The sequence below is a fragment of the Bubalus bubalis genome, chromosome 12 (assembly GCF_019923935.1).
Source record: "Bubalus bubalis isolate 160015118507 breed Murrah chromosome 12, NDDB_SH_1, whole genome shotgun sequence".
NCBI lineage: Eukaryota > Metazoa > Chordata > Mammalia > Artiodactyla > Bovidae > Bubalus > Bubalus bubalis.
In genome coordinates, this window is record NC_059168.1 from 73884841 (window position 1) to 73900888 (window position 16048).

Genomic DNA, 16048 nt, shown 5'->3' on the forward strand with positions numbered 1-16048 from the left:
TCCTTAGCACCTGTTCTGTGTTGGAGCTTCCCCTGTCAGCAGTCCAACCCACCAGGTTAACCCAAAGGGCCTACTGAGAAAAGATGGTCCCTCAGTGTGTCAGGTAAAGTGATCTCAGAGGGAAGTGTCGGAGGGGGGACTCCCGCCCAAGAAAAAGGTGGCCTGTGTCTTGCCATGAGTCTTGCTTCCCCTCGCACCCACAACTGAATCCTGGGGTTTATTGGAATGAGTTAGTGGGTCTATAATAACTTTCTGAGGCCTGAGTGATATTAAACTAACAGCTTTCTCTAACCTACAAGCTTGAAAAGTGTGCCATCTCTGCTTTAAAGTTCAATAGTCCCAGTTCTCTTAGCATCCTATTTAATTAAACTGTGAATTAAGTCTGCTAGGACTAACAGTAGACTGCTCTTTGGGGAGATAAGAATAATAGGATTCTAGGGCACCACTGAGGCATCCACCTGGACCTAAGGATACTCAGGTTTGGGGTAATAAAGTCACTCACTCAAGGTAACATAGGTAGATAGTTGCTGAACCCAGAATTGAACTTGAGTCCTTTGAAAGAGAAATCCATTGAGCTCTTTAAATTCTCTTTTTATACACAAATCTCACTTTGGACAGCATGATCTGCACCTTGCAATTTTCTTTTCCTCTTTGGCCTCTACTTCTGTTCTTTACTATAGCACATTCAGCCATTTGATTAAACAAATATGTGTCAAACATTTATACCTGCTAGGCCCAGGGACTGACACAAAGGTGATATGTGCCTTCACACCACTTATAGTCTAGTGGGGAAGACAGCTAGCTATGCCACTAACTATGAAACTAGACAGGAAGTGACATGAGTGCTCTTAGAAGTACAAAATGCTGTGGTATTCCGGGGGATATAGAGATTGCATTCTGTTTTGCAGGTGGAGGGGACCAGATGGTGAGGAAGGGAGAAGAAAAAGCTACATGAAAGATACAGTATTATAGCTTGACCTTGGAAAGTGGAAGATGAAGAGGTGTCCATTTCCAGGTGGAATTAGGAGGGCATAGGAGAAGGCAATGGCACCCCACTCCAGTACTCTTGCCTGGAAAATCCCATGGACGGAGGAGCCTGGTGGGCTGCAGTCCGTGGCATCGCTAAGATTCGGATACGACTGAGTGTCTTCACTTTCACTTTTCACTTTCATGCATTGGAGAAGGAACTGGCAACCCACTCCAGTGTTCTTGCCTGGAGAATCCCAGGGATGGGGGAGCCTCGTGGGCTGCCGTCTATGGGGTCGCAAAGAGTCGGACACGACTGAAGCGACTTAGCAGCAGCAGCAGCAGCAGCAGCAGGGCAGGTTTGGGGAATGAGATTATCCAGTTTGAAGTACAGGAGATGGGTTGGGGGACGAGGCTGAAAAGTGGGTGGAGGACTGTTCAGAAACTGTTAATGTCAATTATAAGGGTTTGAACTTTGGAGAGTGTGCACTAGAGAAACAGGAAAGAATTTTTGAGCCAGGGCTTTAAAAAAGATACATATGCACAGTGTATAGTGTTGCTAGGGAGATTGCTTAGAAGACTTGAGCAGTCATGCAATCAAGAGATAATATTGGCAACGAAAATGGAAAGGAAGTGATAGTGCAGGAAGCATGGTGGAGGCGGCTTCTGCAGAATTGTCTGAGCAGAGGGACAGGAGAGCAGCAGAGGCTAACACCAGGCTCTCAACCCAAGTGACTCAGAGAAGGGTGTGCTGCTTTCATCACTAGAAGTTCAAGAGAAGGAAAAGTGGAGGAAGGAATGAGGTGGAGGGTTTCCTGTTATATGGACTGAATCTGAGGTTCCAACAGGACAATGAGCTGGGAGTCTAGAGCTACTTGGAAATGCAGGAAGCACAGATGAAAGGACTCGCCTTGGAGGTTCTCACAGTTGAAACTGTGCAAGTGGTTGACTTTGCTGAGTTGGGAAGAAGGTTAACAAAGAAAGGACGAGGGCCCAGGACAGGGTTTGGGGAACTGTGGCAGCAGACTGGAGTGGGAGCAATGGAGGGAAGAGGAGTCGGTGGAAGAAGGATGAGTTAAGGAACCTGGAGAACGTGATGTGGGAGTCAGGCAACAGGAGTCCGGACAGAAGGGAAAGCCCCCCTGTAGCTGCTGCGCGAGGGCTGAGGACCCTGAGTACTGAGGGGAAAGGACGCCTTCCTGGTCTTCATCATGTTGAATTCACTCTGATTATGTTGGGTTGGATTTTAAGGGATAGCTTCCTATGTTTCTGTAAGTTAAGAGGCACTTACATTCTTGGCCCAGGTGTCTCTCTATGCTCAGAAACGCATAGATACTTCATGCCAGATGTGTGAGAGAGGTCTTTGTTCTTACCACATATCCAGCATAGGTCTCAGTACTTACCAGATTTTTCTGAAAAGAACACATAATACATGGCCTCTGTCAAGATTCTTACTGGGATTTTGGCCTGATATCCCTAGTCTGTCAGTGTGACTCCTCATCCACCTAACCTGTCAGGTTAGTGCTTCTCCCACTTCACACCCTGTACTTCCTGCTCCCTCTTCCCAGAAAATACGCCCCAGAGGCGAGTTGCCATGGCTGATAAGAACCTCAGAGAATGAATGCAAGGAAGGAAGGGAGAAGGTGCTGATACACATTGTTTCCCAGGCACCATTTAGGGGCTCTGCCTTCTTGATCTCATTTACTCCTCATAATAACCCTGTGAAGTAAGTAGTATTATCCCCATTTTACAGATGAGGAAACTGAGACGCAGAGAGGTTAAGGGACTTGCCCGAGATCACACAACTAGTAAGTAAGTGTGAACCCAGATCTGATTCCAGGGCCTGTGCTGTTTTCCACTGCATATTACACAGACACTCAGAGTTCAGAGTTCCAGAGTTGCTGGTGAGACCCAGGAGTCCTAGGGAGGGTCTGGCCAGCCTCCTGGGAAAAGCCAGCTTTTGGATGTGATATGTAAATGGCTATACCTTGTTGCTGAGACTGGTGTCATTTTTGCCTTAAGTTCTTTTTAATTGTTCACTCACCTTCCTAGCTCTTCCTAAGAAGAACTTCATTTAATTTGTGTTCTTCTTAAGGCCTACTGATAACAATTAAAGATTGATTGCCTCTGGGGAGTAGAACCTGGAGGTGAGGATGGACAGGGTAGAAGGCTGTTAGATCCATTACAAGTCCTTCTATTCGAATAGACTTTTTAAAGAAAATCATGTTACTCTGATTTTATTAAAAGCCCTCCAAAGACCAGTAGTACAATTAGTAAACACTATGAATACACACAAGAATACACTTTGCTAAGTTAATGACTGCGAGATATACTTTTATAAAATCACAATATCTACATGTTGTGCATCTGTTTTTTTTTACGTGAAGGTTCGTAATGAGTTTTACAAGGACACACAGGGTGTGATACTGGTCTATGATGTTGGGCAGAAAGATTCCTTCGATGCCCTTGATACATGGCTGGCAGAAATGAAGCAAGATCTTGGACCTCATGGAAACATGGAAAATATTGTATTTGCAGTGTGTGCCAATAAGGTAACTGTTTTGGAGATGAAATGCTCAACTTTCTAGGTTCATTATGGGAAGAGTGCAGCTCTGAGTTTTGGGGAATAAATAAGAAGAAAAAAATTATGTAATCTGTAATGTTAAGAATCGGCAGCTTTTCAAAACATATGTTCCTAAAACAAAAACTATTAAAAAACAAAACCTGTCATGTTATCCATTTTTTTCTGGTGCCATGTTTGGGAATGGATATTGGTGAGGGAGCAGGAGAGGTGGAGCCTAGTAATCAGACTCTGACTGATTGGAGGAGGGGGCAGAAGTTAGGTGGAACATGGCCTGTGGAAAAGTGGAAAAGCAGACCATGTGTGGCAAACATGGTGAAGCCAACTTCCACAGAGATGAGCAGCAGCAGCTTTCTCAGGAGAAATTGCTGGTAGCAGGCACTTGTGGTTTTGCCACAGAAAAATCAGTCCATATTCAGTGCTAGTAATTTTTTGGTCCTGGTAATTTTATATACTGGTGCTGGGGTTCAGCTTAAGAATAGTTTTTGCCTCAGCAGAGGGTTGACAGAGACCTCACTGGGCCTATTCTAGAGGGACAAGGTTGGAATATTCTCTTCTCCGCTGCCTCCAACTCTCAATTTCAGATTGACTGTACTAAGCACCGCTGTGTTGATGAAAGTGAAGGACGTCTTTGGGCTGAAAGCAAAGGGTTCCTGTACTTTGAAACTTCGGCTCAAACTGGAGAAGGAATCAATGAGATGTTCCAGGTAACCTGGCATTTTATTGTTTTAGAGTTTTTGTGCCTGACCATACCAAATTTTAGCTTAATGATGAGGAGCAGAAAGTAATGGAAGTTTCTTATTAGAATAAGCTGTTTCTTTTCAGAAGCAGGTAAGAAAGAGGGAATGGGAGAGAGACGGTGAGAATGAGTGTGTGTGTGTGAGAGAGACAGAGAGAGAAAGAGGGAGATTTGCCTCCTGTCTCTTTTAGATCAGAATTATCTACTTATCAGAATTACTGGGGAAATTCTTCAAAATACAAATTGCTGGGCTCCAGGTCCACTGGAAACTTAATGTTTTGTTGGAGCTGAGGAATCTTGATTTTAAAAAACCTCTCTAGGTGATTCCTCTGATCATCAAGTTTAATAACACTTATTATATACTTACTTAAATGGGAGAAAGATTTTCTTTAAAACCATGTTTGGTTATATTTATATGCATAATCAAATGAAAGTATTACTTTGGCAAAATTGCCTTGCCATAGCTAATATAATCTTATTTTGTAGCCCTGTGGGTGCAGTTAGAGACCAGGAGACTATCATTGCAGAATCAGCGAGTCATATGTAAAAGTTCTGTCTCACTGATCAAGTAGGCAGTAGAAGGATGCAACCTGAATAGATGGTCACTTTTTAGAACTTGGGCTTCCCTTGTGACTCAGCTGGTGAAGAACCTGCCTACAATGCGGAGACCTGGGTTCAATCCCTGGGTTGGGAAGATCCCCTGGAGAAGGGAAAGGCTACCCACTCCAGTATTCTGGCCTAGAGAATTCCATGGACTGTATAGTCCATGGGGTCGCAAAGAGTCAGACACGACTGAGTGACTTTCATTCACTTTTAGAACTTAATAATCTTGAATCATTTTAAGGGGAGCCTAAACAACAAATTAGAGTCAACTCTTAATTCTAGTTTCATTTGGAAGTAAGTGGTGGCATGAATAATGCATTTTTTCTTATGAATATATCTGATATTTTAGGAATTTTTAGCATTTTAAATAATGTAGCTATACTATAAAGAGTTGTTCTTAATTACCGAGTGGGATTTCATTTAATCATTTGTACTGAATCTCCTTCTCACAAGATGTCATCCCTCCTACTAGAAGACAGGTTTCATCCTTGGCTGACAGACTGAATTTGGCATCAGTAGCTTCTATTTCAAGACCAAACATGGTTGATGCTGTTTTGCCAATTTTCTAGTCCTTTAAGTACATAGACCTATGTGAGTATGTACCAATATGTGTACAGTAATGATACTTAACCATTTGAATAGTACTTTACAATTCTGGAGAAGTTTACCTGTTTCATCTCATTTGAGACTCTTAACAGTGTGTGGCAGGTATCATTCTCATTTCAGATATGAGACATCCAAGAGTAGTAGTGATTTGTCCAAGAGGTATAAGTAACTGTGTCAATGTCTTTCAGCACTTAACTCTTAAATGTCTTTCAGCACTTTAAAGATATTTGAGTTTTCCTGTAGTCCTTGAGACTGTTTTTTTTCCATTTTTCCTCTGTCTTTTAGATTGCATAATCTCTATTGATCTGATTTCAATTTGTTAAATCTACCAAGTGAAGTTTTCAATTCACGGCTTTCCAGTTCTAGAATTTGCATTTGATTATTTTGTATAGTTCCCAGTTTTCTGCTGAGATTCTCTCTTTACTCATTTTGAACATATTTTTCTTAATCTCTTTGAAATTTATAATAGCTGCTTTACAGTTTTTGTTCAATATCTGAACCATCTTGGGTTCAATTTCTATGGACTACTTTTTTTCCTGACTATGGATCACATTATTGTTTCTTTGTATGAGTAGTGACTTTTTATTTAACACCAGACATTGTAGATAATACACTGTAGAGACTCAGTTTGTTTATTTTCCTCAGAGGAATGTTGATTTTTGGTTCAGCAGGCAGTTCAGTTATTGACAGATTATACTGAATTTGTGTAGGCTTCACTCTTTTGCTTTAATAGTAAGGCTCAGAAGGAAGCCCAAAGTGTGTTCAAAACTCTTCTTATCTAATTTAGCAGGACTCAGCCTCCAAGTTCTGTCCCTCTTGCAGATCTTGTCGATTCTTGGTTTTAGGTTTTGTTAGGCTGAGTCTAACTCCTAAGGCATATCCTTTTTGTGGCATCTCAGCTGGATGCCAGGGGTATTAATGAGGTGTTAAGGAGGTCTCTTAACTCTCATGAATCTCTCTCACTATTGAGTCTTTCCCCTTCTCATGAGTCTGTCTCCAGGGAGTCTCTCTCACTAGAGCCAAACTCTAGTATCCCCAGGATGGCTCTTCTCCTCACACCACTAGTCAGTTCTGTTCTCAATCTCTCAATAGTCATCTGGTAAGCCTCAGGTGATTTCATCCTGTGCATATAGAGCCTAGCCGACAGCTGCAAACTAGTAGGGAACCCCCACATGGACTTCTTGGGGCCCAGCTCCCTCCTATCCAAGGGCCCGCTCTGCAGATTCCAGCCACTTCAGCATCATCAAGCTCTGACCTCTGCCTCCTTAGCTCAGTGGGACTTTGTGTCTTCTTAGACCCCAGCACTTTGTGACATGGTAGGAAATGGACTTAGAAGACAAAGGAGCAGTCTTACACTTGTCCACTACCTGAAAAGAGTTGCCTTATATATTTACTATTATAGTTGTTTGGCAGGATGTTCCCATGATTCCAACATGGCTGGCACTCAGACAAGGAGTTTGAAGAGACTTTTGACTTCAATTCCAGTATTCTGTATATCACACCACAGCTGGCCTTCATTACATTACTTGTTATGAATAAATCCCTCAGAAATTTGTGAGGGTTTATATTTTAGGTTAACTTATAGACTAGTAGAAAACCTTACTGATACATAAGCACAGGCAAACATCTGGAAACTATGTTCCCTATTAGGTTGCTTTTATTTTTTAGATAAATCTAGGGTAGAATTGGGCTTCCCTGGTAGCTCAGATGGTAAAGCGTCTGCCTACAATGCAGGAGACCCGGGTTTGATCCCTGGGTCGGGAAGATCCCCTGGAGAAGGAAATGGCAACCCACTCCAGTATTCTTGCCTGGAGAATCTCATGGATGGAGGAGCCTGGTGTGCTACAGTCCATGGGGTCGCAAAGAGTCGGACACGACTAAGTGACTTCACTTTACTTCACTTCAGGGTAGAATTAGTGAATAATTCGTCTTTTTTTTTTTTTTTTTTGAAGGCTAATAAAGAGTATAATAAAACAATTCTATAAGTACTTAGAAGTAGTACTTTCCTGCTGGTTCAGTTTAATAAATACTTTCTTTGTTTCCTATTACTTAATAGACACTTTATGTCAGGAAGGACCTTGGTTTTATCTTAACACTGTTAGCACAGAGTAATATTAAGATAGACTAAAACTAAGTCAGCACTTCTCTTGTCTTGGTATCTAGCAGCTTTTCCTTTGACACCCCTTTTCACATGTCAGGGTTTCTTGTTTAGGTTGCCAAGTCGATTAGCTGATACTGGAGATAAGAAAGAGGAGTCAAAGAGAAAAAATTTTAGATGATAATAGGAACTATAGAAATAGCTGAACAAAAAAGGAGAAACGATTTCCCTGGAGGTCCAGTGGTTGAGACTCCACCTTCCAGTGTAAGGGTCACAAGTTTGATCCCTGGTCAGGAAAATAAGGTCCCACATTCCTCGGGGTGCAGCCAAGATTTCAAGAAAAGGGGAAGGGAGATTTTTAAAAATGGAGGGATGAGGAGATAAGTCAATTTAAAAGTCAGTTCAGTCACTCAGTCGTGTCTGACTCTTTGCGACCCCGTGGACTGCAGCACACCAGGTTTCCCTGTCCATCACCAATTCCCAGAGCCTACTCAAACTCATGTCCATTGAGTTGGTGATGCCATCCAGCCACCTCATTCTCTGTCATCCCCTTCTCTTCCTGCCTTCAATCTTTCCCAGCATCAGGGTCTTTTCTAATGAGTCAGTTCTTTGCATCAGGTGACCAAAGTGTTGGAGCTTCAGCTTCAGCATCAGTCCTTCCAATGAATATTCAGGACGATGTTTCCTTTGGGATAGACTGGTTGGATCTCCTTGCTGTCCAAGGGACTCTCAAGAGTCTTCTCCAACACCTTGACAACCCCATGAACCGTATGAAAGGGCAAAAAGATAGGACAATGAAAGATGAATTCCTCAGGTTAGTAGGTGCCCAGTATGCTACTGGAGATCACTGGAGAAATAACTCCAGAAAGAATGAAGAGACAGAGCCAAAGCAAAAACAACACCCAGTTGTGGATGTGACTGGTGATGGAAGTAAAGTCCAATGATAATGCCCAATATTGAAAAGAGTATGGGGAAGTAGGCATTTCCATTCACTGTGATGGGAGTATAAACTGGTATAGCCTTTTTGTATGACAGTTGTCAAAATCAGAAAGTAAAATGCACACACACTTTTATTCAGCAGTTTTGCTTTCAGAAATTTATTCTGAAACAGTATCCCCACAAGTGTGCAGAGATATGTGCCCGTAAAAAAATATTCCCTAAAGCACTGTGTGACATAGCGTGTGACACAAAACTGGAAACAATTGACCTGTCCAAGAATAGGAGTTGATTGACTAAATTATGAGTACAGTCAGTCACACAGTGGAGTACTGAACAGTCATTAAAAGGGAGGAAGAAAGCGTCTATATGCAGCTAGAAAAAGATTCTAAGATTTATTATTATGTGAAAAAAGTTACAAGGTGCTCAGCAGTGTGTTTAATCTGCTCTCTTTTATGTAAATACTTTGGGCTTGGATATGTGTACTGGTACTGAGAGAAAATTATTCTGGAAGGATACTGAAAAAATGATTAACAGTGGTTTACCCCAAGGAGAGGAACTCGAGGGGCAGGGAGATAGTTTTCATTTTACACTTCTTCTACTATTTGAATTTTTCTAATAATATTTGTATACTAGTTTGTAATCTCAAGTATGACTATCTGAGAGTAGGATCATAAGCCATTTAAATTCTTATACTTTTTGTGTGCTTAAATATATATATAATATACATATATGTTCTACATATATGATTAGTATAAAAGAGAAAATGTATGTTTGCTTTATTGTGAATTTTAAGTTATTGGATTATAGTAAAGTTCTTTAAGTTGATGCCTAGAAAGAATTCCTATTTTCCCCAAATCAGTTCTCCTCTGGGATGTGTTTTCTTTTTGCAGACCTTTTATCTGTCCATAGTTGATTTATGCGAAAACGGCGGAAAACGTCCTAACACAAATAGCAGTGCTAGTTTCACCAAAGAGCAAGCGGACGCCATTCGCAGAATTCGAAGTAGTAAGGACAGTTGGGACATGCTGGGAGTCAAGCCTGGGGCCTCAAGGTAAGCGGCGCTCTCAGGCACTAGTGCTGCCTGCGGCCGTCAGAACACAGTGTGGTGCCTTCTTGTAATGGGCTAGACATGTGAAGATGTGTGGAAACAGGCTGCTTAACACTACTCCCTCACCGAATTAAGCGAGTACCAAAGAAGGGAAGTAGAGGGCACAGTCGCCTGGTGTGGGAACTATGTCGTGTGTCTGTTGTGTGAGTACCTTTTGAAATGGTATGCTCTGCTTTTGTTGACCAAGAGTCTAGAAACAAATGTAACCTCAATATATACACATATAATCACAAAAGAGAATTCTTAAAGCATAGAATTTTTGAAAAAGAAAGAATGTTAGCAATCAACTTGTTGAAACAGTTCATTTCATAAGTGGGAAAACTGGGACTCAGGGAAACTAAAAACACAGTCAGGGACTCCAGGAGTTAGTGGTAGAATTGACCCTGAACCCTGTGTGTCTTCCTGTCTCTGACTCTGTGTCTCTCAAAAATCATTGTAGTTCCTCATCTGAGTGTATTTGTATTAAATTATTTTATTTTAGCCAAAATAATTATTTTGGAGAAAAAGAAATACAATCAGTACTCTTCATGAAAGAAATAAATCATTACCTAGTATGACTATGTAACTTTTCCCCCAGTCTTATTGAAATATAATTGACATACAACACTGTATAAGGTTAAGGTGAATAGCATGATGATTTAACTTACATACGTTGTGAAACAATTACCGAAATAAGTTTAGTGAACATTCATCATCTCATAGAGATAAAGAAAAAAAATGTTTTTTCCTTGTGATTAGAACTTTTGGAGTCTACTCTCCTAAGAACTCTCAATTGTTATCTCACTTTTAACTCTATAATAGTACTGTTACTATGCATATTATTGGAGTTCTCAGATCTTTTTATTTTGCACCATAGCTTTCCTCCCTATGCTTCTCCCTCTCTACTTTTTCACCTTGATTCCCAGAAAAGGAAAATAGTACATCTCAAAACTTTGCCTTATCAGCATCAACAACATTAAGTATCTCTTCTACATTTTGGTCTCCTAGCATGTCTTCAGGTTAAGAAGAGAAAAGGGGATGGGAAGAAAGTGAAGTTGCTCAGTCATGTCCGACTCTTTGCGACCCCATGGACTGTAGCCTACTAGGCTCCTCGCTCCATGGGATTCTCCAGGCAAGAGTACCGGAGTGGGTTGCCATTTCCTTCTCCAGGGGATCTTCCCAACCCAGGGATTGAACCTGGGTCTCCCGCATTCCAGGCAGACGCTTTAACCTCTGAGCCACCAGGGATGGGAAGAGGGAGACAGTTATTGGTCACCCTTGATTTGACAGGTGTTACTGAGGATGCTTTAAACACCTGACAAAATTCAGATGACCTTGTAGCGTAAAGTTAATTGGTGGCTTTTGGGGCTTCCCAGGTGGCACAGTGGTAAAGAATCTGCCTGCTCATGCAAGAGATGCAAGAGACTTGGGTTCGATCCCTGGGTGGGGAAGATCCTCTGAAGAAGGGAACGGCCACCCACTCCAGTATTCTTGCCTGGAGAATTCCATGGACAGAGGAGCCTGGTGGGCTACAGGCCATAGGGTCGCAAAGAGTCGGGCACAACTGAGCAACTAATATTACTTTTACTATTGTATATCAAATTCAGCTTTTTTGTTGTTTTGGCCTTTCCCTTACGGACCCTGCTCCCTGGCTGACTTTGTCCGCTGTTTCCTTCTGGAACTGCATGCCGGGTCTCTGTTCCCTCTCTGGCCTCTGCCAGTTCTCTCCCTGCGGCTCTGCGTTTCCCATCACTGGATCAATTCCTGAACCCCATCTTCTTGCAGAGTCCTCCTCCAGGGGGGCCTGCCCTGCTGGCCTCTTGTCCTCATCACTTCCATCAGCAATTATTCGCCGAGTGCCAATGCCTGTGAGGCACTGACCACTGTCTATCTTCAGTTGATCACGTTTGTATACTCTTTGTATTGTCTGTTTTTCTACTTGAATGTTACATGTTATTTGTCCATTTTTGTTTCCCAGTCCTTTAGTCTCACCTTTGAGAAAGGGTCACGATAATTTCAGATATGCTTACTGCAAGAGGTATTCTGTTATCCAGGCAGCTGAAATGCAGTGGGCAGAGGGTGGGGCTGACCTCCCTACTGACATAGAGCTCTGCTTTTTCTTTGCAGGGATGAAGTCAATAAAGCATATCGGAAACTTGCTGTGCTGCTTCACCCTGACAAATGTGTAGCACCTGGTAGTGAAGATGCCTTCAAAGCCGTTGTGAATGCCCGAACAGCCCTCCTGAAAAACATCAAGTAGAAAAGAGGAAAAAAAGACAGGTGTAGGCCTCGAGTCCAAACAGACTTTCTCTGGAAGTAAATAGCCAACATGGGTTTTTCCTCCACAAAATTCTTACAGCCCTTTTCACTCACGTGCTGTCATTTGTGAATCAGTAATTTGGCTGCCTGTTTCCATGTCACAGACATTTTGCAGAGAGACAAAATGAAGAGAACCGAGTGCCACTTATACACTGTCGTTCATTTTCTATTTCTGAATGATGATAGATTTTTTTTTTTCTCATGAGTTGGTAAGCTCTGTCAGTATAGCATCACTTAGGCACTTTGCTCAGGAAAGTCCACAAAGTTTCTGGAAGAAGGATAGGAGGATCCTTTTGCTTTTTCTTTATTAAAAAACATTCATCATCAGAGGAAAAAAAACAAAATGGAAGCAGACATAGCAGAACCCCTGAAAGTGTGGTGACCTTACAAGCAAGTTGCCCCTTTACAATGAGTTTCTTAGGTGATATTTTAAGCATCAGTCTGCTTAATTAATGAATGAACTCTTGGCAGCCCTTCGGAAGTGAAACAAGGTGATGCGATCCTGAGCTGAGTGGCCCTTTTTTGACGTTCGGTCTGTGCTCCTTCTCCATCACCAGGGGAGAGACCAGCCAGTCCTGAGAGTAGAGGTGGCGGTAGCCGCAGGTTCTAGTAGACTGGCTGTTGCTAGACCTGCCCCTGGGTCTGAGGCTTTTCCCTGGCCGTGGGAGTGCTGGTAGCTGTAGGGGCATCTTCACCTAGGAGTCTGGAGTCAGATCCCAAGACAGAAATGCCTGCAGGTCAAACTGGATTGTGCACACATTCCCAGAGGGCCTGACCCGCCTGGTTTGGGCGTGTCTGATGCCCTAGGAGAGCCCCCATAGGAGGCTTATGCGTTTCCTTGTTGCAGCATCATTTGCCAAGACAGGTGGGAGAGGCAGGGTTGCGTCTCAACAGGGGGCCTCCCTTCGCTTCCTCGTCAGTGTGAGCTCCCCTTCCCTCTTCTGTTCCTGCATTGTCTCTCAAGGCACCACATCTGCCACCACGTCTCTCTTCTCGAATCCCCGCCTTCCGGCTATTGCCTCCTCTGTTCTGTACAGCCTTTGCCGGGACGTGGTAGACCAGAGACAAGTATAGATCCTTTGAGTGGTGGACAGAGAGATCTTAAGGCCTGTGTGGGAAGAATTTGTTACTTTTGTTTAGGTTCCAAATTTCTGATCAGTAATACTTTTAAGCTGCAGATTATGAAAATTAATTTCACATAGAGAAATCCATTCTCTTGCTATCGTCTCTCTCTCAGTATCCAAGAGATGGATGAAGATCAAGTGTCAGGACCGGCCTTCCTTCCAGAGCTCACAGAATAGAGTCACCACGTGGTGCGTTACACCATCACTCTCACGTTACTCAGATTGTTCGCTGTGACCAAGCTGCACTGATTGGGGCTTTAAAGTATATGAAACTTTGCCATCAGTGAATTTTAAACAGCTATCCCATATTGCTTGCCAAGTAGCATTCGCCTTACCCTACCTGAGAAGAAAAACCACTTTCATTTAATTCAAACCCACTGCAGCCTACTGAACCCTTCCCTTCTCCAGAGCAGCTTCGCTTTGTGTGGCTGTCCTTGGGCAGCACTGAGCTGGTTTTCAGGAAACCAGAGCATTGTTTTCTAGTAAGAGTTTTCATTTTGATATTAAAAATGCTTTTTTTCTTAGTAAAATTGAGATATGAGATATGATTTTTTTTGTGGGATTTTCCTCTTGCCTTTTAATTTTAACTAGCTTCTGGGCCTGTAAAACTCAGGCCAGAGTTCTTCAGGGTTTTAATTTTGCTGTTGGCCTTCATCATGGCCAATGTAACAATCATAGATCTGTTCTTGTGGCAGAACTTAAGAGTCGTATGAGTGAGGAACTGTGCATGGTGCTGTCAGCCCACATTGACATGACAGCTCACCTGTGTATGTGGCCCTGTGTAAAAACCGGTGCCAGTTTTCATCACTGTCATTAAACACTAGATGGGTCACCTCATTCAGCTGCATTGTGCAGATGAGCAGTTATAGCAGATAGAGTTCTCTAGGCCTTCCATTCACATCCTTATGTAATGAGTGACTTGTTGACATTTAGCCTGGTCTTGATTCTTAGGTCTTGCTCAGTTCCCAGCACCTTGATTACTAATGTTAAGGATGGCCATGTACTACTTCATTTATGGAAAAGAAAGAAAAGAAAGATAAAGGTTCAGGGTCCTAGAATTTTTCTGATTTCCATAATCCTGAGTAGAATGTCAAGAAGTAATGAAGTGAAGCCTGGTCTGCAATGAAAAGTAACTTCATATAAAATTTTACAGACCTCTGTGCGTTAATTTAAATTCTTGGTACAAATGTATATTTTTTAGTTCAACCTTATTAAAATTCTTCAGCCAGTTAGGATTGCACAATACATCAGTGAGAGTAACAACTAGCAGAATAATTTCAATGGCTAAAAAAAATTTTGTACAGAATCTTGTTTTTTCAAAAAAGAACAAGAAGTTTGAACAGCTGTTATTCAAGAAAAGCCATTTCTTCTGCATCTGAGTCACCAAGAATGAACACTTTAAAAACTTGTTAGAAATCCCTGGAGGTTTTTGAAATTAATCGCCAACCTACCTAAGAACTTTAAAATATACCATCCTTTTGTTCCTCCATTCCTCTTTCATGGCTCCTTTTGAATCAATATTCTCAACTGTCAACGTGTCTCTTACTTCAGCAATGTCGTTTATTTCTTTGCATAAATGTGTGCTTGGTAAAGTCCGGACTTGGAGATGTTGTGCTGCTTCCCAAGATAAATTGCTCTGATTCTGTAGATTGCACTCTGTGCTTTAAGGCTCACATTTACCTCAGGAAACTCACTTTAGCATGTTTTGTTTTGGGGTTTTTTTGCATTGAATTCTCAAATGGTAATTATTTCTTTATACTGGTAAACTAGTACCTAATTTACTGTTCACTAAGTGAGCCATAGATAAGGCAGCTAAATTTCTGAAAGAAAGAGAAAATGGGCAGCCCTTGGTTGCTGTGAGTCAGTAATAAGGTCCCTATTTCTCAAAGAACAATGACAGAATCTCAAGGGGAAGGAGGTATTTCGGTCTCGTGTTAGAAAGGGGGGCGGGGGGCGTGTGCACATTGCCTTTGACAGGGTGTCAGTATCTGTCCCCTAAGCAATTTCAGTGGGCCCTAGAAGGTCACTCCCTTCTCTACTACACTCTGTCTAGCTCACTCTGAGTCCGACTACATTTTTATGAAACTTTTGCAGAGAAATTAAGCCGCGAAATGCAGCTAACCTCCTTCCATTGCAAGTTTTGCAAAGGGAAGAGGGGTTCATATTTCTCATGATAGGTACCTAGCACAATTGTAAGAGACAGTTATTAATGTTTATATGTTGGTGTTTCCATTAAGCATTTCTAGAGGAGACGAAAGCTTAAACTTGTGGTGTGGATGAGTTAGATCGTGTCTGACAAGTAGTGCAATATGAAGCCGTGCAATAAAGGCTGTGTTGTGAAATGAAGCGCTGGAAAGCTGGACAGTTCGGGTTAGCTTCCTGCAGCAGTTGCCCGCAGGATGGTCTGCCCTTGGCCCAGGAATGCAGAGTCTCTAAAGAAACCCTTTGCTCTTACGAGGTAATTTATGTATTTGCTTTCTGTTGAAATAATGGAAAATGTTAAAGCTAACAGCTGTCTATGTCTTGTATAGAGAGTGTCATATGTATTTAAGTTGTGTATTTTTATAAAGTAAAGCCAAATGCCAAACACTGGTCTGTGGGCTGCACTTATTTGTTGAGACACTGGTCTTTAAAGCAGAAGCTGGCCGTTACCAACTGAGATCATAGATAAGACATCTTGCTGTAGTTGCCAGTGGGTAAAATGGAGGAAATGGTATTCAGTGGTCCCTCAGGCTGTTCTAACCTTAATTAAGTTGTGATGAAAGTCTTTTGCTCTCTTAAAGAAAGATACTAATATTATGTTTGCCTTTTTAATTCAAATGAAACTATTGTTATCTCATTTTAATAATGCAGGTCTAATTCAGCTAATTAGTCCCTGGACAACAGGAATCCTTAAGTAACAGACTATGGTGAATGCGAATTTGAAAGTAAAAGCCTTGTAGGGCCAGCCCACAGAAGGCTTCAAACCAGAGCTCTAATTTTCATT

The 16048-nt window shown here is 42.0% G+C and overlaps 1 protein-coding gene and 1 non-coding gene across 2 annotated transcripts in view; one reads left to right on the forward strand and one right to left on the reverse strand.

Annotated features, from left to right (window-relative positions):
* Nucleotides 1–15651, forward strand: part of DNAJC27 (DnaJ heat shock protein family (Hsp40) member C27) — a 34307-nt gene extending 18656 nt beyond the window's left edge. Inside the window, exons 4-7 of the mRNA XM_006055066.4 lie at nucleotides 3354–3518; nucleotides 4132–4254; nucleotides 9423–9583; nucleotides 11747–15651. Coding sequence (XP_006055128.1) covers nucleotides 3354–3518; nucleotides 4132–4254; nucleotides 9423–9583; nucleotides 11747–11879 — 582 coding nt within the window. The 3' untranslated portion in view covers nucleotides 11880–15651. The remainder of the gene's footprint in view (nucleotides 1–3353; nucleotides 3519–4131; nucleotides 4255–9422; nucleotides 9584–11746) is intronic.
* TRNAS-GGA lies at nucleotides 10796–10867 on the reverse strand. Its single transcript has one exon. It is a non-coding gene; the product is annotated as a tRNA-Ser (tRNA).
* Nucleotides 15652–16048: the final 397 nt, after the last annotated feature.